Source organism: Aquarana catesbeiana, linkage group LG05, assembly GCF_042186555.1.
Source record: "Aquarana catesbeiana isolate 2022-GZ linkage group LG05, ASM4218655v1, whole genome shotgun sequence".
NCBI lineage: Eukaryota > Metazoa > Chordata > Amphibia > Anura > Ranidae > Aquarana > Aquarana catesbeiana.
The window spans coordinates 112995388-113018082 of NC_133328.1; the positions used below are offsets into that span (position 1 = coordinate 112995388).

The 22695-nt window shown below is 41.5% G+C and overlaps 1 protein-coding gene across 2 annotated transcripts in view; it reads left to right on the forward strand.

Annotated features, from left to right (window-relative positions):
* SNX13 (sorting nexin 13) overlaps positions 1 to 22695 on the forward strand; it is a 240366-nt gene that overhangs the window by 132823 nt on the left and 84848 nt on the right. For both annotated transcript variants that reach the window (XM_073630078.1, XM_073630079.1), the window contains exons 7-10: positions 9590 to 9691; positions 12478 to 12566; positions 12645 to 12728; positions 15302 to 15440. In XM_073630078.1, coding sequence (XP_073486179.1) covers positions 9590 to 9691; positions 12478 to 12566; positions 12645 to 12728; positions 15302 to 15440 — 414 coding nt within the window. The remainder of the gene's footprint in view (positions 1 to 9589; positions 9692 to 12477; positions 12567 to 12644; positions 12729 to 15301; positions 15441 to 22695) is intronic.

The following is a 22695-nucleotide window of genomic DNA, read 5'->3' on the forward strand; positions in this document are numbered from 1 at the left end:
CATAGATTTTACCATTTTCGTGGTGTAGGTCTAGGTCCAGGAAAGCTAGGTGTGTGTTGTCTTGTACCGAGGTGAAGGCTAAGCTCATATTGTTGTTATTGCGGTGGGAGACAAACTTTTCTATGTCGTTGGTGTTCCCATCCCAGATGATGATTACGTCAATGTAACAACCGTAAAAAATTATATTGGACATGAAGGGATTATTGGCCCATTTGTATTTGACTCCCAGTGACCCATGGTTAGGTTCGCGTAGGAGGGAGCAAAGTTTGTTCCCATGGCAGTACTATGTGTTTGGAGATCGTAGTGGTCTTTGAACTGGAAGTAGTTGTGCGTTAGACAAAACAGTGTGACGTCCAGGATTAACTGTGTTTGGTTTGGGTGAATTTATGTCTTCTATCAGAATTTTTTTCTGTATAGCCTGCATACTGACGTCATGGTGGATAGAGGCAATGATTGGATGTCTAGGGAGAGCCAGGAGTAAGTGGGTTCCCATCGACATGGGCCTAGTAACTGGAGCAGGTGTATTCCATCTTTGATGTAGGATTGTAAGTTAGATATGGGTGGTTGCAGGAAGAATTAGGAGAATCCACTTGTGATACTGTTCATAGAGCCTACTATGGATCTACCCGGGGGGTTGGTAGTACGTTTATGTACTTTGGGTAAATCATGATTATAAGGTGTGTGGTAGTATTTTTTGACTAGGAATAATGCTTCACTTTTGGTAATAACGTGGTCTGTGAGTGCTTGGTGCACTAGGACTGTGGCTTCCATAGTGAAATCAGGTAATGGGTCGTTCGTCAGTCAGTTTCACATATGTGTGTGAGTTTCTCAGCAGTTTCATGGTCTCCTGGATGTACTCGCTTTTATCTTGGAGCACAATGCTACCACCTTTATCAGCTGGTTTGAAGGTGATGATGTTTTCATGTGTTTGGAGAGAGTTTAGAGCTAGTTTTGCATGGTGATGTGGATCTTTCTGTCACATCAATAGTAAATATGAGTAGACCATCAATAGAAAGTTTCTAAGCATGGTCCTTTGGATTGTGTAGGATAGGAGTTGGACAAGGGCCAAAAGGTAGAATGCTGTACTGGGGGGAGTTGATGAGATGTTGGGTGAACAGGAGGGTATCTTGTTCTGTGTCATCTGGGTTCAGGGAGGATCTCTTTCCTTCCTGGTACAGTTTGTGTAATATTTCCAGGGCGATCTCTTCATCAATGATGAGGTTGTTTGTGGGGGTGGGGTTGGTAGTCTCTGCTTGGGGTGAGGATTCCTTTTTAGTGGTTTTTATGTTATAAAGGTGTTTTACTGTTAGGTTGCGGATTAATTTATTCAAGTCTTTAAATAGCTGGAAAGTGTTGGGTTGTATGGTGGGTGCAAACATTAGGCCTCACGTAAGTAGGGTAGTTTCATGCGGAGTGAGTTTGTGGGATGATAGGTTGAAGATTTTTACTGTAGTCGGGGGTTTCTGGTATGTGAGCTTGGGTTGGCCTCCTCTCCCCAGCACCCTCTCTGGTGTGTTTTTCTTTTGGAGGGCCTGGTTGGGAGGAGGCTTGGGCCTAAAAAAGAAACTGCCGGTAGATGTTCCTCAGCAGGAGGTAAATCATTGGGTGTATGAGTGTCCTCCATGAGTTTACTGGTGGGTAGGGAGGTGAGGCTTTCTGCTGTGTCCTTTGGTGTAAGTTTCTGGTTTGTGGTGTGTGGTTGTCTGGGAGGTATGGAGGCTTGTGGTTTTTGGGTGGGAAGTAGATGTTGGTGGTGATACTTCTTGAGGAAGCGTGGTGCCCATATCACTGGGGTAGCGGTTGGAGTAAGGATTTGGGAGGGAGGTATTATTCTGTTTATTTATGGGGGGTCTGTTGATCTGAATTAAGTGGTTTGTGGCCTTAGATGTGGGTAGATTTTTTCCTTTCTGTGTTAAATTCTTGGTGATTGGTTTATTAGTTGCAGGTGGGTATGGAAGCTGGGAGGTGGCTATTATTGAGGGATTGATGTCTAGAAGTGAAGCTATTATTCTTTGGTTGCTGTGTTTCCAAGAGAAGATTTTATTGTTGTAGTAGTCCTCTAAGTCACGTCTGAATTTTCCCAACTTTATTTTGATGAAATTATCTTCTAGATATTTGGTATTTTTCTTTAGGGTGGTGAACGATCTGTTCGGTAGTCGGTCAGTTAGGCTAATTTCCTCAGAGGATTTGTACTTGATGTATTATGGTGTCATAACTAATCTTTTTCTGATCGATAATGATTTTTATCCATTTCTGAGTGCAGAATTCTGCTATAGAAAGCCATTCTTTTTCGTGTGATATGTCCAAGAATTAGCAATCTTTAAGTATTCTAAGGCCACGGGCTGAAATGTGTTCGAGATGATATTTTTCAAGAAAGAACTTGTCCCACTATTGGTTGTTAGCTGAAGTGCAGGCCTTTTCTAATTTTTTGAAAAGTGTACATAGCTCTTTATATCGGGGGTGTATGAACTTGTTGATAGGCATGAAAAATGTGGCATGGGGTATGGAATATAGATTATCCAGTACTGAGTACTTATGAGTATTTACGTCTTTAAGAAGTTCCATAGTGTCTGATGGGGGGGGGGGGGGGCCATGTGGTATATGGGAGTTAGGGCAGTGGGTGGAGATGGTACTGTGGCTAGGTGGGGGTTGTATATGCAGTAGAACTGCACGATTCTGGCCAAAATTATAATCACAATTTTTTTTGCTTAGAATAAAAAGATCATGATTCTCTCACGATTCTCGCAACGTAAAATCTTTCACATTATACAGAAAAAATTGGGCTAACTTTACTGGTTAGTTATTATTTTTTTTTAATTCATTAAAGTATTTTTTTCTAAAAAAAAAATTGCATTTGAAAGACCGCTGCACAAATACAGTGTGACATAAAATATTGCAACAACCACCATTTTATTCTCTATGGTCTCTACTAAAAAAAAAAAAAAAAAATATATATATATATTAATATAATATAATATAATATAATATAATATATATATATATATATATATATATATATAAATATGTTTGGGGGTTCTAAGTAATTTTCTAGCAAAAAAAAAAAAGGATTTTAACTTGAAACCAACAAATGTCAGAAAAAGGTTTAGTGTTTACTTTCCTCATTTACACACAAGTCTATTCCTTCGACAAATTGTTACAATGTTTATATATAAGTTCCACTGCTAAAGAATGTTGTGATTCTTGGCAGACTGCCCGGCTGTTGGCTTTAGCAGAGCAAAGAGAATTCTCTGCATAGAAAGAATCAGGAAACACTTTTGTCAAGATCGCAACGGGGAAAAAATCGTGATAACGATTTTTGACAATTAATCGTGCAGCTCTAATATGCAGCAGTTATTTAATAAGGTGATAAGTCTTAATAGGTACCAGACTACGATCAGTGTTCATCCATGTGCATGGTATACAGTCAAGAATGCAATAGGAAGTTCCTTATGCAGGCAGGGTTAATACCGTAGATCCATGGGGATGGTGTCCCGGTGTTGTGCTGTGTTGACCGGAGTAATTCCACATGGAGCAGCAACCTGGATGCTTTAATGGTGATGAAGAGATGAGGGTGCTCTGGTGAGGCTGGGTATCTGGTCCTTGGTAGCAGTGGAGAGATGGCACTGAAGGCAGCACTTTGTAGAGAAGCAGCTCTGGAGGGTCATAAAAGAAAGAGAAAGGCGCCTCTAAGTGCAGTGGTTAAAAGATTTATTACAGGCACAATGGCATTAAAAACACTTACAAGATGGTAAGAGGTATAGGCATATATTAGTTTGTGCTCATGCGGATCGCTGTAATCCTTGTCTGTCTGGGGGAGAGATATAGAGAGTCGTCCTGCAGCTGTCAGAGTCCCTGGTGACGTGGATTGGCGAGGAGGTGAAGATGTGATGAGGCGGCCTGGGTTCTGGAACGCATGCGGCCAATGTGACATCAGGTGAAGGTGGTGGGCGGTAATGCGTTTTGGAGCATGCACAGCTCCTTTGTCAGACCTACGCCCATGCTTGCTCGATGAGCTTATGAGAGGTGAGGGGGGGGGAGGGGAGGGGTCGGTGTCTGCTCATAGGCTGGGGGAAAAGAGGGTCCGAGTGTAGACCTGTTGATGGCTGTTGGTTTCATAAAGGGCCAGAGTCATGTGACTGGTCATGTGTCATATTCAGCACATTAGATTTAGTGTGCGTCTAGTCTTAATGGTCCTGGAAAGAAAAGACAGGGTTAGAGGAGGATTAGCACAATGTAACAGCATAATGAGATATGGATAGATAGATAGAGAGAGATAGAGATAGAGATATATATATATATATTTATAATCTATCTCTCCATCCATCTCTCTCTCTCTCTATATCTATATCTATATCTATATCTATATCTATATATATATATATATATATCTATATCTATATATATATATATATATATATATATATATATATATATATATATATAGATATATATATATATATATATATATATATATATATATATAATTTATTTTATATATGGGCTAGGTTACAACCAAAGTTACTATGTTGGGTGATGAAGGAAGTCAAGTACGTTTTTTTGATCAAGAAGACGTTTATTGAGCATAAAAAAAATAAAAGGATACATAATTGAGTACCAAGTGCAACAGGCACTAAACAAAAGGATATCGCATTTGACATGAATTAGGCATTCTGCATAACTGTTCACAATATTTAGAGCATTTCAAAGGGCCAAACACATGTAATAGGTCCACCCAAGGGGGTGATTTTTATAATACCTTCCTGGATAGGCATGTGGAGTACAGCAGATGACAAGTATTGTACACAGCAGCATATGAGCCTTAAGGCTGAGGGGCAGCAGCGAGCGTTTGGTTTACGCTGAGTATTATGTCACAACTGTAGGCTGGGCCTGATCTATGCATGTGGACGCATCCTCCAGCCACCTGTCCCATATTTTGTTATATTTGACTGGGCAACCTCTATGTAGACACAGCACCTTTTTATAGGGGAGTGTGGAGTTCACCGCTCCCATCCACTGCTGAATAGTGGGAGGAGTTGTTTTAATCCAGGTGCTGGCGATTTACATTCCGGACAGAAATAAGGTTTCCTGTAGAAATGTGTTGAGGTATTTCTCCTCTACAGGGAGAGAGAGAATGTCGAGTAGGCACTGGCGGGGGCACAAGGATAGGGGGGAGCCCATGCGGTCGTGGAGAAACCTATCTACCTGGGACCAGTATTCCTGGAGTTTTGGGCAGGACCATAGCAAATGGTAAAATGTACCCTGGGGGTCTCCGCACTTGGGGCATGCCGAACTGTAATTGGGTTTAAACCTAGATGGGTTAGGGTGAGGTAGGACCTATGCAAGATGTATAAGTGCGTGAGTCTGTCTGATAGTTTAGGAGACACTGTTTTAGAAGTAGTCAATGCATCCTCCCAATCCTCATCTTCCATCACTCCCAGGTCCGTCTCCCACTTGGTCTTCAGACGATACGCCTGCGAGGTGGCCGCGGGCAGTACGAGGTGGTTGTAGAAGAAGGATATCAGACCTTTAGGGTCCTTTAGGGTCCTGCCCGTGGATCACACTCACAAGGGGCAGCGTCTCAAGTCGGGGGACAGAACCACCAAATTGGGAGTTAAGGGCATGTCAGAGCTGGAGGTAGCGGAAGAGCATTTGGTTAGGTAACCCGAAGTCATCCTTGATGGCCTGAAATGACCTGATTGACTCATTGCTCAGGACATGTGAGAGGAAAAGAATTCCTTTGGCTATCCAGAGGTTTTGGTCAGGGACAGTACGTAGTTCAGGGAGTTGGGAGTTGTCCCACAGAGGCGTGTGTGTGTGTGTAGTATAGGGCCTTGGTTATGTTCATGGCATGTTGCCAAATTTTACCATGTTGTTTCTAATGTCCGAGGGCCCATGGGAGCCTCGTAGAACAACCTGAAGCGGGTGGGCAACCAGACCCCCATACAAGGGGAGCAGACCAGAGCTAAATATCGGTCTCTATCTAGTTGGTTGAAGTAGTAGAAATGTGATAGTTGGGAGGCAACATAATATAGGGCTAGATCGGGGAGAGTGGTGCTCCCCAGATGAGCTGAACATTTCAAGGTTCGCCAAGAGAGCTTGTGTCAGGAAGAGCCCCATACAAATGTGTTGAGAATGGCTTTCATAGATGTGAAAATTTGGGGGGCATGTGAAGGGGAGCATGCAAGAACAGGTAAAAAAAAATTGGGGGGGGAGAATCATCTTGACTAAGTTTATACGTCCCATAACCCCCGAGAGGGGTCGGGACCAGACTTGGGTTTTGGTTTTAAGGAGGGCTAATAGTGGTTCCAAATTCAGGCCTCTATAGTCTGCCGGAGCTCTTGAGCACTGCACTCCAAGGTATTAGATTTGATTGGCTCTAACAAGAGGGAGCGCTGCCTGGGCCGCGGATAGGGCATCCAGGTCAAGCAGGAGGATCTGGGACTTGGACCAATTAATTTGTAGGCCAGAGTATTCGCCAAATTGTTTTAACAGCCTCAAAGCTGCCTCTAGGGAGGGGCCTGAGTCCTCCAGGTATAGGAGCATGTCGTCCGCATATAGGCTGAGGGTCTCAGTCATCTGGCCCATGCGGAGACCTTTAATAAGGGGGTGGACTCTGATAGCAATAGCCAGGGGCTCCATGGCCAGGGCATACAGTAGTGGAGATATGGGACACCCCTGGAGAGTGCCCCTGGACAGTGCAAACAGTTCAGAGATCCTGCCATTGACTTGGATCCGGGCAGTGGGGGCCTGATATAGAAGTTGTAGCCATTTGACAAATTTGGGGCCGAAGCCAAATTTACGGAGGCACTCCCAAAGATAATTCCACTCCACGGAATCGAACGTCTTAGCAGCGTCTAAACTCACCACTACCCTGGGTTTTTGTTGGGCATAAACCCAGTCTGATCGGGATGTATCAGACTGAGTATTACTCTGTTGAGGCGCAGGGTGAGGATTTTGGCTAGGATTTTTCATCTAGTTGTAGGAGCGAGATGGGGTGGTATGATTCTGGGAATAGGGGGTCCTTTCCGGGTTTGGGGATGAGAACAATAAGAGCTTCCCCCATGGATGATGGGAGAGTCGATGAGTCAAAGATGTGAGTGTACAGAGCTTGTAGTTTGGGAATGAGGGTTTCTTGAAATTGCGTGTAGAATCGTAGGGGAAGGCTGTCAGAGCCTGGCTCCTTAGAGGATGGGAGATGTGCCATTGCAAGTCAAGTACGTTTGATGTAAAAAAAAAAAAAAATATTGAGTACATAAAGCTTTAGTATCACTTTAAGTGCCTCCAGTCCTACGTAAGCAGTGTTTTGACACAGAATATACATGCAATGCAAACACTGTAAAATGCGCTAAGAAGAGTGTCAGAGGTAGCAGAAGTAGTTATTTGTATTCACAATGGTTTAGGGTTTTTGTGTCTGTGCCTTACCCTTCTTGTAACATAGAGACATAACAATTATTACATTTTACTGTGAATTTAGAAACTTTTCCTGGTGTATTTTATTGCCTGTGAAATCTCCCTTTGACCTTGGAGGGGACGCAAACTGCAATAAAAACGGATGTTTCTAACTATTACACACTGTTCCAGTCCTGTCCCTGTTTAAAAGATGCCCATTACTTCCTGTCCTGGTGACTATACAGATTTGTCAAATGGGAGAATGAAAGTGAGATTCTGGTTTCTGCAAGCAACAGCATATTCCTACAGATGCCTGTGTCTGGGTGTCCAGTATGGCTTCGGTAGAAAGCTCTTGCTTTACGTTACAGTGCCTTGTACAGAGAATGACAAATATTCATGCAAAGACCTTGGGGATGGAAGCATTATAGGTTGGCACTTCTCAATAGGTTAATCCATGGGTTCACTAACACTAAAGAATTGATTATGATGTAGAGGTGTACATGGACTGTTTACTGCTCAAGAACCCCATATACAAAAACTGTACTGCACGTTGTACTTCTATTGGAGGTGACCACTGAACTAGCAAGTAAACCGATCAGCCATTTTTCTATTTGGACCAGAATTTCTGAATGGATCTTCAAACATTCAACACAATGAAAATAATGGTGGGATGGGACGAAACTAGAGGAAGGGTCTGTGAGCATAAACCCCCCTTTAAAATTAAATAATTTAATTTTAACTCCAGACATACCAGAAACAAATCTGTTTTTTTTCTTAAGGCTAAATAAGCTTGTATACTGACCTACAGTTGTTGTCACATGGTGCCCTATGTCCTTATACTTTGTCACTGCAAAGAAGAAGGATCCCTTTTTGGGTGTCCATATTACTAATTGGGTGACGTTAACACTCTCTTAGCTGTAGGGGTGGGGTCCTCACAGGCTCCAGGAGTGATGACATCCCAAAGAGCCGGCTGGTTGGCTTGGGCACAGAGTGCAGCTCTGAATCCCTGGTCATCACACCCAGAAGCAGCAACGTCGAGGGACACAGATGGCAGACTTGGGCAGGGATAAAATGCTTTAGAAGGTAATGTTTTAAAAGTGGTGATTGGTTGAGGGGGGTATGGGAAGAAGGTATGATGTACCCAGAGATTGACTTTAAAGTGTTTGTAAACCCTCACATATACTCAGTGAAGTGAATGGCCTCAGATGGTACACCAAGAAGAAACAAATCCTCCTGCATAAGTTATATCTGTTTATCTGCAGTCTTCTGTTCTCTACATCAGGGGTAGGCAACCTCAGCCCTCCAGCTGTGGTGAAACTACAAATCCCATCATGCCTCTGCCTCTAGGCGTCATGCCTGTGATTGTCAGGGTCTTGCAATTTCTCATGGGACTTGTAGTTTCACCACAGCTGGAGGCCCGAGGTTGCCTAACCCTGCTCTACATCTATTCAAAGTCCAGAAATTTTAAAGCTTGTCTGAGCTTCCAGAAAAAGGGAGGTGAAATTACACTCCACAGAGCTCAGTGCAGGGAGCTCTGAGAGCTGATTGATGGGAAGAGACCCCACCCTCTTCTCATAGGAGCAGGGCTGAGGCTGTCAATCAGCTGGAGGTCCCTCCCCTGTCACCTTTTTTCTCTTGGTGGAAAACTTGTCAGAAGCGACTCGTGCTGATAGAGGAATGAAGCCGCAGACAAAAAATGACACTTAGTGCTCTGGATTGAGACAAGTACACACTATAGAGGGATATGCCTTGTTCATATTTCATATCTGAGATTTACAGCCACATTAATCTTGTTAGCTCTGGGATGCTCTCTATTATCTGTACATAATGATTTCCCCTTGATGGTGTGAATAAAGTCAACTGCATATGTACTTTTATTAGAATCCTTGATTTGTTCCTCTTCTCTAAGTATGTATACATTATTGTTCTGTTAGCTGAATGTTTGTTAATTGTATTTCCATTTATTTAGCCCTGTTAATTTTTTTCACAGACCTATTTTTAGTGCTTCCCAATCAATGCTGTATGCAGTATCATTGAATACATTATGTAATGTGCATTATTCTTTCATTGCTTTCAAAGTGATTGCGGTGAAATGTTTTGAATGACTCCGATATTAAGTCACGTTTGCTGAACCTACTGGCTTTTGTCAATTTGCTAACTGGTTTCACATCTGTTGGTTCCCCTTGTGCTTTATTTGCAGATGCAGCAGAAGACTTTGTAGATACTTTTTTTGAGGTCGAAGTTGAAATGGAAAAACTTGTCTGCCGAGACCTCATCTGCACATCTTCTAAAGATGAGGAAGGTTGTTTAAATAATTCATTTAAAAGAAATCAAGTATTTCCTAACACTGACATATGGTCAGTCAGTTTTTATTCATTTATGTAAAACTTTTATCCAAAAAGGAAAAATGAAAAGTGTTGCTCTAAACTGGTTAAAAAAGTGTTACCAAGAATTTGGTGTTAAGGCTCCATTGACACTAGCACGACTCCAAAGTTGCATGATTTCCAGTGCGACTTGATCTGATTTTACACTCAATGTATCGAAGACGCACCAAAGTCACAAACAGGTGCCATTGAAAAGAATGGCTGCGACTTGTCATGTCCAAAGCAAGAGAATGTCACCAGCACACCAAGGATCTCCAGAACGGGTTCAAAGCTTTATTCAGCAATCACATCATTAGAGCAGATTGCATTGTTTCAGAGCCGCGCAGGACCCCTTCATCAGGCATGTGACCAAAGTCACATGACAAGTCGTACTAGTGTGAATGGAGCCTAATTGTTTGTCAAGTCCATCCAAATTGCTAGTACATCTAACACTACCCTGCCTATTGTTTGACAGTGCTGCTGTGCAAAGGTGTCTCTTTTGCTCCTACATCCAGAATGGAGACTACCTGAAATAGGAAGTGTGGTATTGGCCAGATCACTAGGTGAAAATATAGGAGGAAAAAGGCAAAAAAAATCAACTTTTAAAGTGTTATTAAAGGCTTTTTCTTAAAATCTTAAATAATAAACATGTTATACTTACTTGCTCTGTGCATCGGTTTTGCACAGAGCAGCCCCATTCCTCCTCTTTTTGGGTCTCTCGCCGGTGCTCCTGGACCCTCCGTTGAGCCTTTAGAACCACTTTAAATTGGTCCCAGTGTCTGGTCCCATGACTAGACTACAATTAGGGCTTTGATTTCTGATCATGTTGTGATTAAGCCCAGATTTTCAGTCTGTGTCAAATGTCAAAACTATAAAAGTACATCTAAAGGCTCCTGTTGGACAGTATAAGTAGGCCCCTAGTCTAGTTATTATTACTGATCTACAGCTATATAATTCAGCACTGGCAAAACCTCCAGCCTCCATGAGAATGACAACGCTGATCTTAATTCAGAAGCAATGCAGCAGCGTTGTCACACCATCACAGGAAGATGCATTAGGTGGACTTCTTTGGCAGGGTTAACAGGGGAAACTTTGCAGGGAGACTTAGGAAAAAATGTAACTGCAGATGTGCTTACAATTGTGCTCCCATCTATTTTTTTAAAGAGACCATGGTTCTGATTTAAGATAGGAGTGAGGAATCTGGAATTTAACAGCTGAAAGATGGGGCAGGGCTTAGTCTTGACTTGGGCAGATGTCAATTCCCGTTTTACTCCATGAGCCTGGGATCCAAAGGCTCAGCAGGGATTGATTAGAAGAGGAAAAGCCTGTGTCAATGACATCATTCTGAATTCACCAACAAGTGCATTTGACCCACAGTTGTCCTTCCTTCTAAACTGCTTCATGCAGATTTTGCCTTGCTATAAACTTGTATGGGATTGAGAAGTCTGCTTGAAGCAAAACAAAAGCCCATCAACACAGGCTTTTAGACTGGTACACTGTACTTGCAGACACCTTGCAGGGTGCCTACATTTTAGCACTTTTGTTGGCTTAAATTCATTTTAGATCAGGTCAGGTTTACTTGGGTGCTCTTGTGCTTTGAGCCATACAGCGCCAGCAATGCACTCCAGGTAGTCCTATTTGGTATTTGTGAGCATCTTTAAATAGAATGTGGAAAGCACGCTGTGTTTCAGAATTGTGGAGCTGCTAGTACAAAGACAAATAGATATACTATTTTTAAATTACAGTAGCTTTAATGAATACATAACTGAATGTAAATAGGAGTCTTTTATATATGCCTACACTTGTACTTTAACCTCCCTGGCGGTATGATTCTTTCGGATTTTAGGTGCTGAAAGCGGTACCATTATTTTGCATGGAAATTTGGCGTTTTATATTGTAGGTCTGTAAATCTTAACAATAACACACTTAAATCTGTCCAAACCAGAGTCTAGTAGATATCCCGGGTATGATAAAGTTTGAAACACAAAAACATAAATTATAATATAATAAATAAAAATAAATAATTAAAAAAAATTAAAAAAAATAGTAATAAAATAAATTTCCCCACAATTCACTATCGCTCAATTCTGCAAGTGTTCTAATTTACTATCGCTGTTTTCTAGCTGGTCTAAAGCCACTTTTGACGTAAAGGGACACTTTTTGGTTGCTATGGACAATCTCCAGTTTCCAGGCAGAAAGAACAGTGTATATCATGTAAAACTGCATGCAGGGCATGGGCCAGAGCACTGGGGACAAAAGGGATGTGAAATCATTTCATACAGTACTGTAATCTGTAAGATTACAGTACTGTATGTGTTATGATTTTGACATTTTTTTGAATTTGCCGCCAGGCTCCGCCCCCGTGCGTCGCGCCGCTCGCAGGGAACGGAGCCTGGCACGGAGAGGCTTCGGAGGAGGACGGAGTCCTCGGACACTGCGGGGGACATCGCAGGATCCCGGGGACAAGGTAAGTAAAGCCGCCCCAGGATCCTGCAATGCGATCCCGAGTGTGGCTCGGGGTTACCGCTAATGGTACTGAATTTTAACCCCGAGCCACACTCGGGAATACCGCCAGGGAGGCTACCTGTTGTCTGTGACAGTCCATAATTTGCTTATTGTCTATCTACTTTCAACTGGGAGATTTCTCCTGCCCTGCTTTATAGGCTTTACTGTGTGATGGAGAACATAGTACTAATATTACATTTTACAATATGTGTATTTTTAGGTTTCCTAAAGGATTTATGTGAAGTTTTACTGTATTTATTGCTACCTCCTGGAGACTTCCAGAATAAGATCATGCGATATTTTGTGAGGGTAAGACTGTGTGCTTTATCCTGTTAAAGAAAGCCTTTTTAACCCAAATGAGTAACACTTTTTTTATGTTTTCTCTAGGAAATCCTTTCACGAGGAATTATTCTTCCTTTAATTAACCTGATCAGTGATCCTGATTATATTAATCAATATATAATTTGGATGGTAAGTTTAAATGTGTTGATAATAGTAATAAAAGTCACAGTACTTTCTGGTGCTTGCTGGGCAGGCAATTTACTGAAATTCTCTATAGTTTGACAGGATTGTTACTAAGTCAAAGGAAGTATACTGTATAGACGCAATACAATTATCATATGTCTGATGAATTTTTAGTGTGCAGTAACTTCAGCAAACTGTGATACCTGATGCAAGCAGTGACTTGTTGCTTATTGCATTGTTTGGAGATAATGTCTCCTTTTTGAGCGTATCTAAGCCCAAGAACCAAAATATAATATATGGAGTTAACCCAGTCCTAAGATACCAGATCTTAGGACTGGTAAACTCCATATAATATATTTTGATTCTTAGGTCTAGATACCCTCAAAGAGGAGACATTATCTCCAAAAGAATGCAAAATGCAACAACATTTGTAGTTCAGAGAAGTGAACTGGGAAGTACTGGTAAGACTGGTTGAAATGACAGAGCAGAATGCACAGGACAGCACTGGATATTCTGGTATAATCAAGATATACTTTTTGCACTTATAGATCATATGTTATAATGGTATATTGTATTAGACCATCAGGGAGAAAATACTAATAGTTAGGTTTGCATACACTTTGATTTCAGATATTATGATGTGATGTTCTAAGCTGCCTTTTTTGACTATCATCATGTGTTAATTGTCAATTTTGATAAGGTTGCAAAATTATCTGTCACCACTGCTGCTGCTTGTGTCACATTAAAGCGCAATTCCAGGAATTCGGTCGGCTGCTGATCTTCCAGCATGTTCGTCTGCCAGAAGCCAGCCACCGGCTGCAATACACACTATGTTTTAAAATAAACAAAGCAATAATTTCATATTATATTTTGCATTTCCAGGAGCCTGCCTCTGCTTTTAGTTTTCTTCGGAATTTATTTATAAATGTGTTCACACTCTCTCAGAATTCTGATGTTTTTCCAGCTTAATCCTCTTGCAAAAATGTGTGCGTTTGGGGAGAAAGACGTTTAAATGGGAATACGTAAGGGTTGATTTACTAAAACTGGAGAGTGCAAAATTTGGTGTAGCTGTGCATGGTAGCCCATCAGCTTCTAACTTCAGCTTCTTCAAGTAAGCTGACAAAACCTGGAAGCTGATTGGTTTCTGTGCAGAGCTGCGCCCAATTTTGCACTCTCCAGTCTTAGTAAATCAGCCCCTTAGTCTAGCATTTGGCTCATGGTTGCAGCGTGGCATCATTCACGGGATCATTTTTCCACCCTGTAAAGCACTGCAGCGGCTGCATGTGTACAACCCTGTCTGGTTACCCTTTACAGCTTAAAAGGGAACAGTAAAAATGCGACTCAGCTGCTTGTTTTTGCCGCTTCCCAACCACAAGTGTTAACTAAGCCTAACACAGATCCCCTCTAGCGTACTGGCTCTGGCCTACACCCTTCTGTCTCTGATGGTGGAGAGCAGAAAGGATAAGTCAGGGCTGGTGCCCCTGCTAGGTGGTTTATTAAAATACCCAGTTTTTTGTGGCTCCATGGTGCTCTTTAGTTAAAGTAAACTATCAAATGGTGATTTCTATACAACACATGCTCAGTGGAGCCTGTATAAAACAGAAAATTAAAAAATTGAAATCCTTCATTTGATTGGTACTCCTTCATGCAGTAATATGTGGTGGTCCCCACCCTGCTTACCTCACCCAGTCCACTAGGGATAAAAAGCCTGACTGCCCTGTTGTTAAGTTCTGCCAATCTCTATGGCAGGCCTACCACACCAGAGAGGGCGAATTAACACTTTGAAGACTAATGGGGTATATGTTACTGTAGATGACTAAGATGGATGTTGGGGGGGTTCAAAGTGCACTTCATTTGCTTCACCACAGCGATTTTTTTTTTTTTTTTTTTTTAATATTTAAAGGCTTGGCCACAATACCATATATCAGCAGCACGTGATTCAAATGGCTTCAGACCTATGTGGTAGGGTGGGGGGGGGGGGGGGTCCAGGTCCTGGTCCTGGTCCCCCTATGGGTACTACACACATGGATCCTAAACAAAATCAGAATTTCTATGTAAGACAGTGTATGTGGTGCACCTGTAATGTAACCATAAAAGTCATCTTTCTCTCCTAATATAATATGTATGGTATTATGTTGCTTTTCTTGGTGGTTATGGACTTTTTGCCTGTTGGCCTAGGTTGTCTTGGGTGTGCCCAGCTTGTTCTCTCTAAAACAGCTGATGTTGAGTTGGGCTTCTGTCAATGCTGTGGTAGCTATATGGCTAAAGACACAGGAAACCTGAAGTTATTCTACACCATGTTTCTTTTCTGTTATAAAGACCCCAATAAATTCCAGTACTCTTGAAAAACATCTGAAATGCAAATTCTCCAATCTTATCCCAGTAATTGCCTTTATTTTACTTTTATTAACTCACAAAATTGGTTATAGCATCTAATGATAGTCTAATTTTTCTAGTAGTGATCAAAGCAAACATATGTCTGTTATGAATAGAAATCTCATATGTCATCTCCCTCAAAGGTTGTACTTTGACAGTTGAGCTCCATAGTAGTTCTAACCATTTTGCATATCTGCTCCTAGATTCGTGATTCCAATTGCAACTATGAGGCCTTCATGAATGTTATTAAATTAAGCAACAATGCTGGAGAGTTGGAAGCTGTGAGGGACAAAGCTGCTGAAGAATTGCAGTATCTGCGATCTTTAGATACTGTTGGAGATGGTATGTAAAACACCAATGATTATGGTGTGCTGACTTTATATAGGAGAATACACTTGTGTTGACCTAGAGTGACTGTACAGGTTAAAATCTAAGAATCCTGCAAATCAAGTTTTCCTCATTTATCGTTATCATGTGTTCTTTAGAAGATCCAGAATTTCTAGAGATGGATATACAGTTAGGTCCATATATATATATATATATATATATATATATATATTATATACAGTGGGGACGGAAAGTATTCAGACCCCCTCAAATTTTTCACTCTTTGTTATATTGCAACCATTTGCTAAAATCATTTTAAGTTCATTTTTTTTTCCTCATTAATGTACACACAGCACCCCATATTGTCAGAAAAACACAGAATTGTTGACATTTTTGCAGATTTATTAAAAAAGAAAAACTGAAATATCACATGGTCCTAAGTATTCAGACCCTTTGCTCAGTATGTAGTAGAAGCACCCTTTTGATCTAATACAGCCATGAGTCTTTTTGGGACAGATGCAACAAGTTTTTCACACCTGGATTTGGGGATCCTCTGCCATTCCTCCTTGCAGATCCTCTCCAGTTCTGTCAGTTTGGATGGTAAACGTTGGTGGACAGCCATTTTTAGGTCTCTCCAGAGATGCTCAATTGGGTTTAAGTCAGGGCTCTGGCTGGGCCATTCAAGAACAGTCACGGAGTTGTTGTGAAGCCACTCCTTCATTATTTTAGCTTTGTGCTTAGGGTCATTGTCTTGTTGAAAGGTAAACCTTCAGCCCAGTCTGAGGTCCTGAGCACTCTGGAGAAGGTTTTTGTCCAGGATATCCCTGAACTTGGCCGCATTTATCTTTCCCTTGATTGCAACCAGACGTCCTGTCCCTGCAGCTGAAAAACACCCCCACAGCATAATGCTACCACCACCATGCTTCACTGTTGGGACTGTATTGAACAGGTGATGAGCAGTGCCTGGTTTTCTCCACACATACTGCTTAGAATTAAGGCAAAAAAGTTCTATCTTGGTCTCATCAGACCATAGAATCTTATTTCTCACCATCTTGGAGTCCTTCAGGTGTTTTTTTTAGCAAACTCCATGCGGGCTTTCATGTGTCTTGCACTGAGGAGAGGCTTCCGTCGGGCCACTCTGCCATAAAGCCCCGACTGGTGGAGGGCTGCAGTGATGGTTGACTTTCTACAACTTTCTCCCATCTCCCGACTGCATCTCTGGAGCTCAGCCACAGTGATCTTTGGGTTGTTCTTTACCTTTCTCACCAAGGCTCTTCTCTCCCAATAGCTCAGTTTGGCCAGACGACCAGCTCTAGGAAGGGTTCTGGTCGTCCCAAACGTCTTCCATTTAAGGATTATGGAGGCCACTGTGCTCTTAGGAACCTTAAGTGCAGCAGAAATTTTTTCGTAACCTTGGCCAGATCTGTGCTTTGCCACAATTGTCTCTGAGCTCTTCAGGCAGTTCCTTTGACCTTATGATTCTCATTTGCTCTGACATGCACTGTGAGCTGTAAGGTCTTATATAGACAGGTGTGTGGCTTTTCTAATCAAGTCCAATCAATATAATCAAACGCAGCTGGACTCAAATGAAGGTGTAGAACCATCTCAAGGATGATCAGAAGAAATGGACAGCACCTGAGTTAAATATATGCGTGTCACAGCAAAGGGTCTGAATTACTTAGGACCATGTGATATTTCAGTTTTTCTTTTTCAATAAATCTGCAAAAATGTCAACAATTCTGTGTTTTTCTGTCAATATGGGGTGCTGTGTGTACATTAATGAGGAAAAATGAACTTAAATGATTTTAGCAAATGGCTGCAATATAACAAAGATTGAAAAATTTAAGGGGGTCTGAATACTTTCCGTCCCCACTGTATGTGTGTGTGTGTGTGTGTGTGTGTGTGTGTGTGTATATATATATATATATATATATGTGTGTATGTGTGTATATAAATATATATACATATATAATATATAAACTTTTGCAAGTGATAGTTTTATAATGGATATGGGCTGAAAGAGCACACTCTCAGGTTGAATTTGAGGGTATGTACATCCTAAACGGAGGAAAGGTTTAAGAATTACAGCTCATAAGAATAGCCATCCCCCTGTTTTTCAAAGGACCAAAAGTAAATGGATAATTAAATCAAAAGCTGTTTCATGGCTAGGTGTGGGCTACTCCTTTGTTATTTCTTCATCAGTTAAGCAGGTAAAAGGTCTGGAGTTGATTTTAAGAGTGGTATTTGCATTTGGAATCTATTGCTGTGAACCTACATCATGCATTCAAAAGTATATGTCCATGCAAGTAAAACAGGCCATTGTAAGACTTCAAAAACAAATCCATCTGAGAGATAGCAGCAACATTAGGAGTGGCCAAATCAACAGTTTGGAACATTCTGAGGAAAGAACGCCTTACTGGTGAGATCAGCAACATAAAAAGGCCTGGACGTCCACGGAAGACAACAGTGGTGGATGGTTTCAGGATCCTCTCTATGGTAAAGAAAAACCTAATGATTCAGACAAGTTAGGGACACTCTCCAGGAGGTGGGTGCATCATTGTCATAGTCTACAATCAAGAGAAGACTTTACGAGAGCAAATACAGAGGGTTCGCCACAAGGTGCAAACCATTCATAAGCCTGAAGAATAGAAAGGCCAGTTTGGACTAAACATCTAAAAAAAGCCAGACCAGTTCTAGAAAATAATTCTTTGGAAGGATGAAACTAAGGTTAATTTGTACCAGAATGATGGGAAGAAAAAAGTGTGGAGGAGGCTTGGAACAGCTCATGATCCAAAGCACACAACATCATCTGTAAAACATGGTGGAGGCAGTGTGATGGCATGGGCATGCCTGGCTTCCAGTGGCACTGGGGCATTGGTGTTTATTAATGATATGACAAAAGCAGCTGAATAAATTCTGCAGTGTTTAGAGATGTACTGTCAGCCCAGATTCAGCCAAATGCAGCAAAGTTGATTGGATGGTGCTTCACAGTACAGATGGACACTGATTTAAAACACACTGCAAAAGCAGCCCAGGAGCTTTTGAAGGAAAAGAAGTGGAATATTCTGCAATGGCCGAGTCAATCACCTGATTTCAACCCAATTTAGCATGCATTTCCCTTGCTGAAGGCAAAACTAAACAAAGAACAACTAAAGACAGCTGCAGTTAGAGCCTGGCAAAGCATCAGAAAGGAGGAAACCCAGTCTTTGGTAATGTCCATGGGTTTCAGACTTCAGGCAGTCGTTGCCAGTAAAGGATTCTCAACAAAATATTAAAATTGAACATTTTATGTTTATATTCATTTTTACAGTTACATTTGAGCCCCTGAAAATGGAGGGACTGTGTATAAAAATGGTTGTCGTTCCTAAAATTTTTACTTGATATTTATATTCAACCCCTTGAATTAAAGCTGAAAGTCTGCACTTCAAATTAATTTGCATTGTTTCATTTTAATTTTATTCTGGTGCCATACAGCGCTAAAAATATGAAAATTGTGCCTGTGTCTAAATTCATATGGACCTAACTGTATATCTACAGTGAGATCCTGGAACTTGTTAGGCCCCTTCCACATGGGGCGTCTAGTTGCTGTGCCTTACAATTCTGCTGTTTTAGTGAGCCAGAGAGGCACATGTGCAGCGTCCAGCTGCTAGTCATAAAAAATATGCTGTGGCTGGAGGTAAAAACGTTCAAGGCCCTATGCATTCAGAATACATGCGTTATGAGTATTCGTGCCTGAATGCATAGAGCCCTAAATGTGAATCCCTCTCGGGTACAGTGTTCATCCCCATCCATCCGCAGCATGTTTCACTGTGCCAAAGTCTTTGTCAGGCTACAGGCAGCAAGGCTGGATGCTGCACCTGTTGCCCCCAGGCACACTAAAGCACTGGGATTGGAGGCACAGCAGCTAGGCTACAATGGAGACCAAAAATATATTTTAGACAAATGACACACAGGTGATTTAATAGCTATTTGTAGCTAGTGATTTAATCTCTAGAGCAGGGTCCTAAAACTTTTTAAACAGGGGGCCAGTTCATGGTCCCTCAGACTGTTGGGGGTGCGGACTATAGTTTGAAAAAAATCCTATGCACAGATCTTACTTGAAAAACTGGAAAAAAATACAATATTTAAAATAAAGAACAATTTTAATTAACATAAACTTATTATTTTACAGAATCCCCTCATCACAGATCCCCCCCCCATCACAGACTCCTCTCCATCACAGATCCTCCCATCAGACTTCTCTCCAACACAGAGCCACCTCCATCACAGATCCTGCTCCCCCCTCCATCACAGATCCCCCCCCATTACAGATCTCCCCCCCAACCCTATAACATATCCCCCCATAAAATATCCCCCCCATAACAGACTCTGGTGGAAGGGGGGATCTGTGATTGGGGGGGTCTGAGATGGGGTAGGGCTCTGGGATGGAGAGGGGCTCTGTAACGGGTAGGGGGGGGGGGTTCTGTGATGAGGGGATTCTGTAAAATACTAAGTTTATGTTGATTAAAATTGTTGTTTTATTTTAAATATTGTATTGTTTTTTTCCTTTTTTTTTTTTTTGCACTACAAATAAGATCTGTGCATAGGAATTAGTTTTCTTTTCAAACTATAGTCTGGCCCCCCAACAGTCTGAGTGACCGCGAACTGGCCCCCTGTTTTAAAAGTTTGAGAACCCCTGGATTGAGTGTTTGGTAAATGTCAGATTCCCAGCTGTGTAAATGTGCCCTCAAGTTGTTCCTTTTACTCCACTAGCAAATGCATAGAGAAAGCTGTGCACAATTAAAAACCTAAACATCAGAATTTGTTCCCACGGTGACCTTAAATTCAGATTAGGGGCTCCCGCTCAGGTGTCCAAAGTCCAGTGATGTGGAAGCCGCTAGATGAGTGCATGCTGGGAGTTGGACCGTCTATACTCAGGATACACTATAAAGATAGAAGGGTATTCCTGCAGCCGTACACCTATCCGGCCATGTCATTATGAAAAAAAGCACCTCAGCTCGCTCCATCTGAAGCCACGCCCCCAGAATTTGTACCCTTGATTATCCCTTTCTGTAAACGTGGAGCAAGCATAGAACTTTGAATCAAAATAAAACTTCTTAAGAGTAACGCTTTAAATTGCAAGTAGAAATTATTCTATGATTTCAAGACACAAAGGAGGGAATTCAATAAAGCATTTCCAGTAGTTTGATGATAGTTTCCTTTAGAATTAGCTGTAACGAATTCAGGTAAGTATTTGTGCTAGTTTCAATAACTTTACTGACATGTGAGCCATGTTCAGGTAATTACCACCAATTTAAAAGCCTTAAAGAATTACCACCAGTTCACAGGTTAGGAAACTGATAGTAATTAAGACCGGCTCTAAGCCAGTGTACAAAGAGATGCCAGTGCTCAGAGTAGGAATGTATGACCGGGCGCTATCCCTGCCCCATTCCTCTGAAAGGTGCCCATATTGGGAATGACTTGAATTTTAGGGGAGGTAGACCTGATGGGGAACTATGCAGCGCCTACTGGATGGGCCAGGCCTAATGGGAAACTGAGAGACTGGTTTCCCATTAAGTCCTCCTTACTTTTGATTGACAGCAGTGGTCAGTTTGAAAGAAAGCTGCTATTACACTGAATAGCTGCTATGGATCCGCCTACTGCATTGTCAACAGATAGGCACACCGGATGGGGAACTAGTCTCTTCGTTCCCCATCAGGCTGTCTTCACAGACATATACCGGTCTGTGTGATGGGCCCAGTTACCTGGGAGGGAGCACACTGAACAAGGAGTGTCCAGTAATCGTACTCTTTCAATCATTTTTTTTTTATTGGGTTTTTCATAAGAAAGAACAAGGTATATATAAACATGCAATCCTTCCATTGTACAAGAATTTATAATGTAGCATGACATTTAACATTAGATTAACTAGGTTTGGATCATAAAAGCTCTTTTGGATATTGGTTGTTGTGGTAACGTGAGGAATCGGAGATGACCCTACCGCCCCGACACCCCTAATGGGATCAGACTGTGTCCAGGGCAGTTTGGTCAACCCTCGTCTGACTTAATAGTTCTGATCAACTAGATGCATAAATCACTGTCAAAGAGTATAATCCAAAACGAACCATAACTGTAACATACATGGGCAATTGCTCGTGAAAACATAACCATAGAGGTTAGAGATGAAGAGTAGGGGGGAGGAAAAGACTGGGTGGGGGGGAGAGAACAGAAGGGGGAGAAGGGTATAAATGAAGAGTTCAGTGATATAGTCAGACCAGGGTTCCCATGTGGATTCAAACTTCCTTACTATATCCTGTAGTATGCTGACCATTTTCTCCTGAACCATGAGCCACGAGATCTTTCTTTTGGTCATGGCGAGGGATACCCCGGGTCGCTTCCAGGCACTGGTTATTGTTATTTAGCCCCAAGAAAGATAAAATGGATCAGTCGCCCCGCATTTCTAGAGGTCTCTGCTATGGGGAAATTCAGTAGAGCTATGTGTGGGGATTTGGCCACTTGTATGCCTGTAACTTAACAGACCATGGCAAATATTTTGTTCCAGAAGCTTCTTATTTTTGGGCATTCCCACCAGATGTGAATCATGGAGCCTATATGGGAACAGTCACGAAAGGGGGGAGGTTGTAGGGTAGAATTTAGCCAACCTGGTAGGTACTATGTACCATTGCGTTACTACTTTGAGGTCTGCTTCAATTAACAAAACGTTTAGGATTCCTCTATACGCCCTAGATATCACAGTGTACCATTCCGTTATGTCCCACTCTTGTGATAGGTCCCATGCTATCATATAGTTGAGTTTGAAGTAGGGCTGCAACTAACAATTATTTTCATAATCGATTAGTTGGCCGATTATTGTTTCGATTAATCGATTAATCGGTTAATAATCTTAAAAAAAAGTGTGGTGTATAATTTAGTCAATATGTAAAGTTTTAAAAAAAGGCAATTTATTCTTAAATATCTCTATGCAGTGGTAAATATAAATAACCAACATTATATGGTTAGAGAGCAAAATATCTAATCCACTCTGAGAATAACAGACAGAAGAGATATACTGTATATACTATTAAAATTTGAATCTGGTAAATCTCATCAGACTCAGATCACATTTTTTTATTTAACAAACAATGTCTTCCTTCAAAAGAAAAATGTTATTTTAAGAACGTTCGTTTGATTTTCTAATGGTTATTGGCTCAAAACGGCGTTCATTTTCAACCACAGTGACGGGAAAATTTGGAAATGATAGAAAACTTCTTGGTCAAAGGAATTTTCAGAC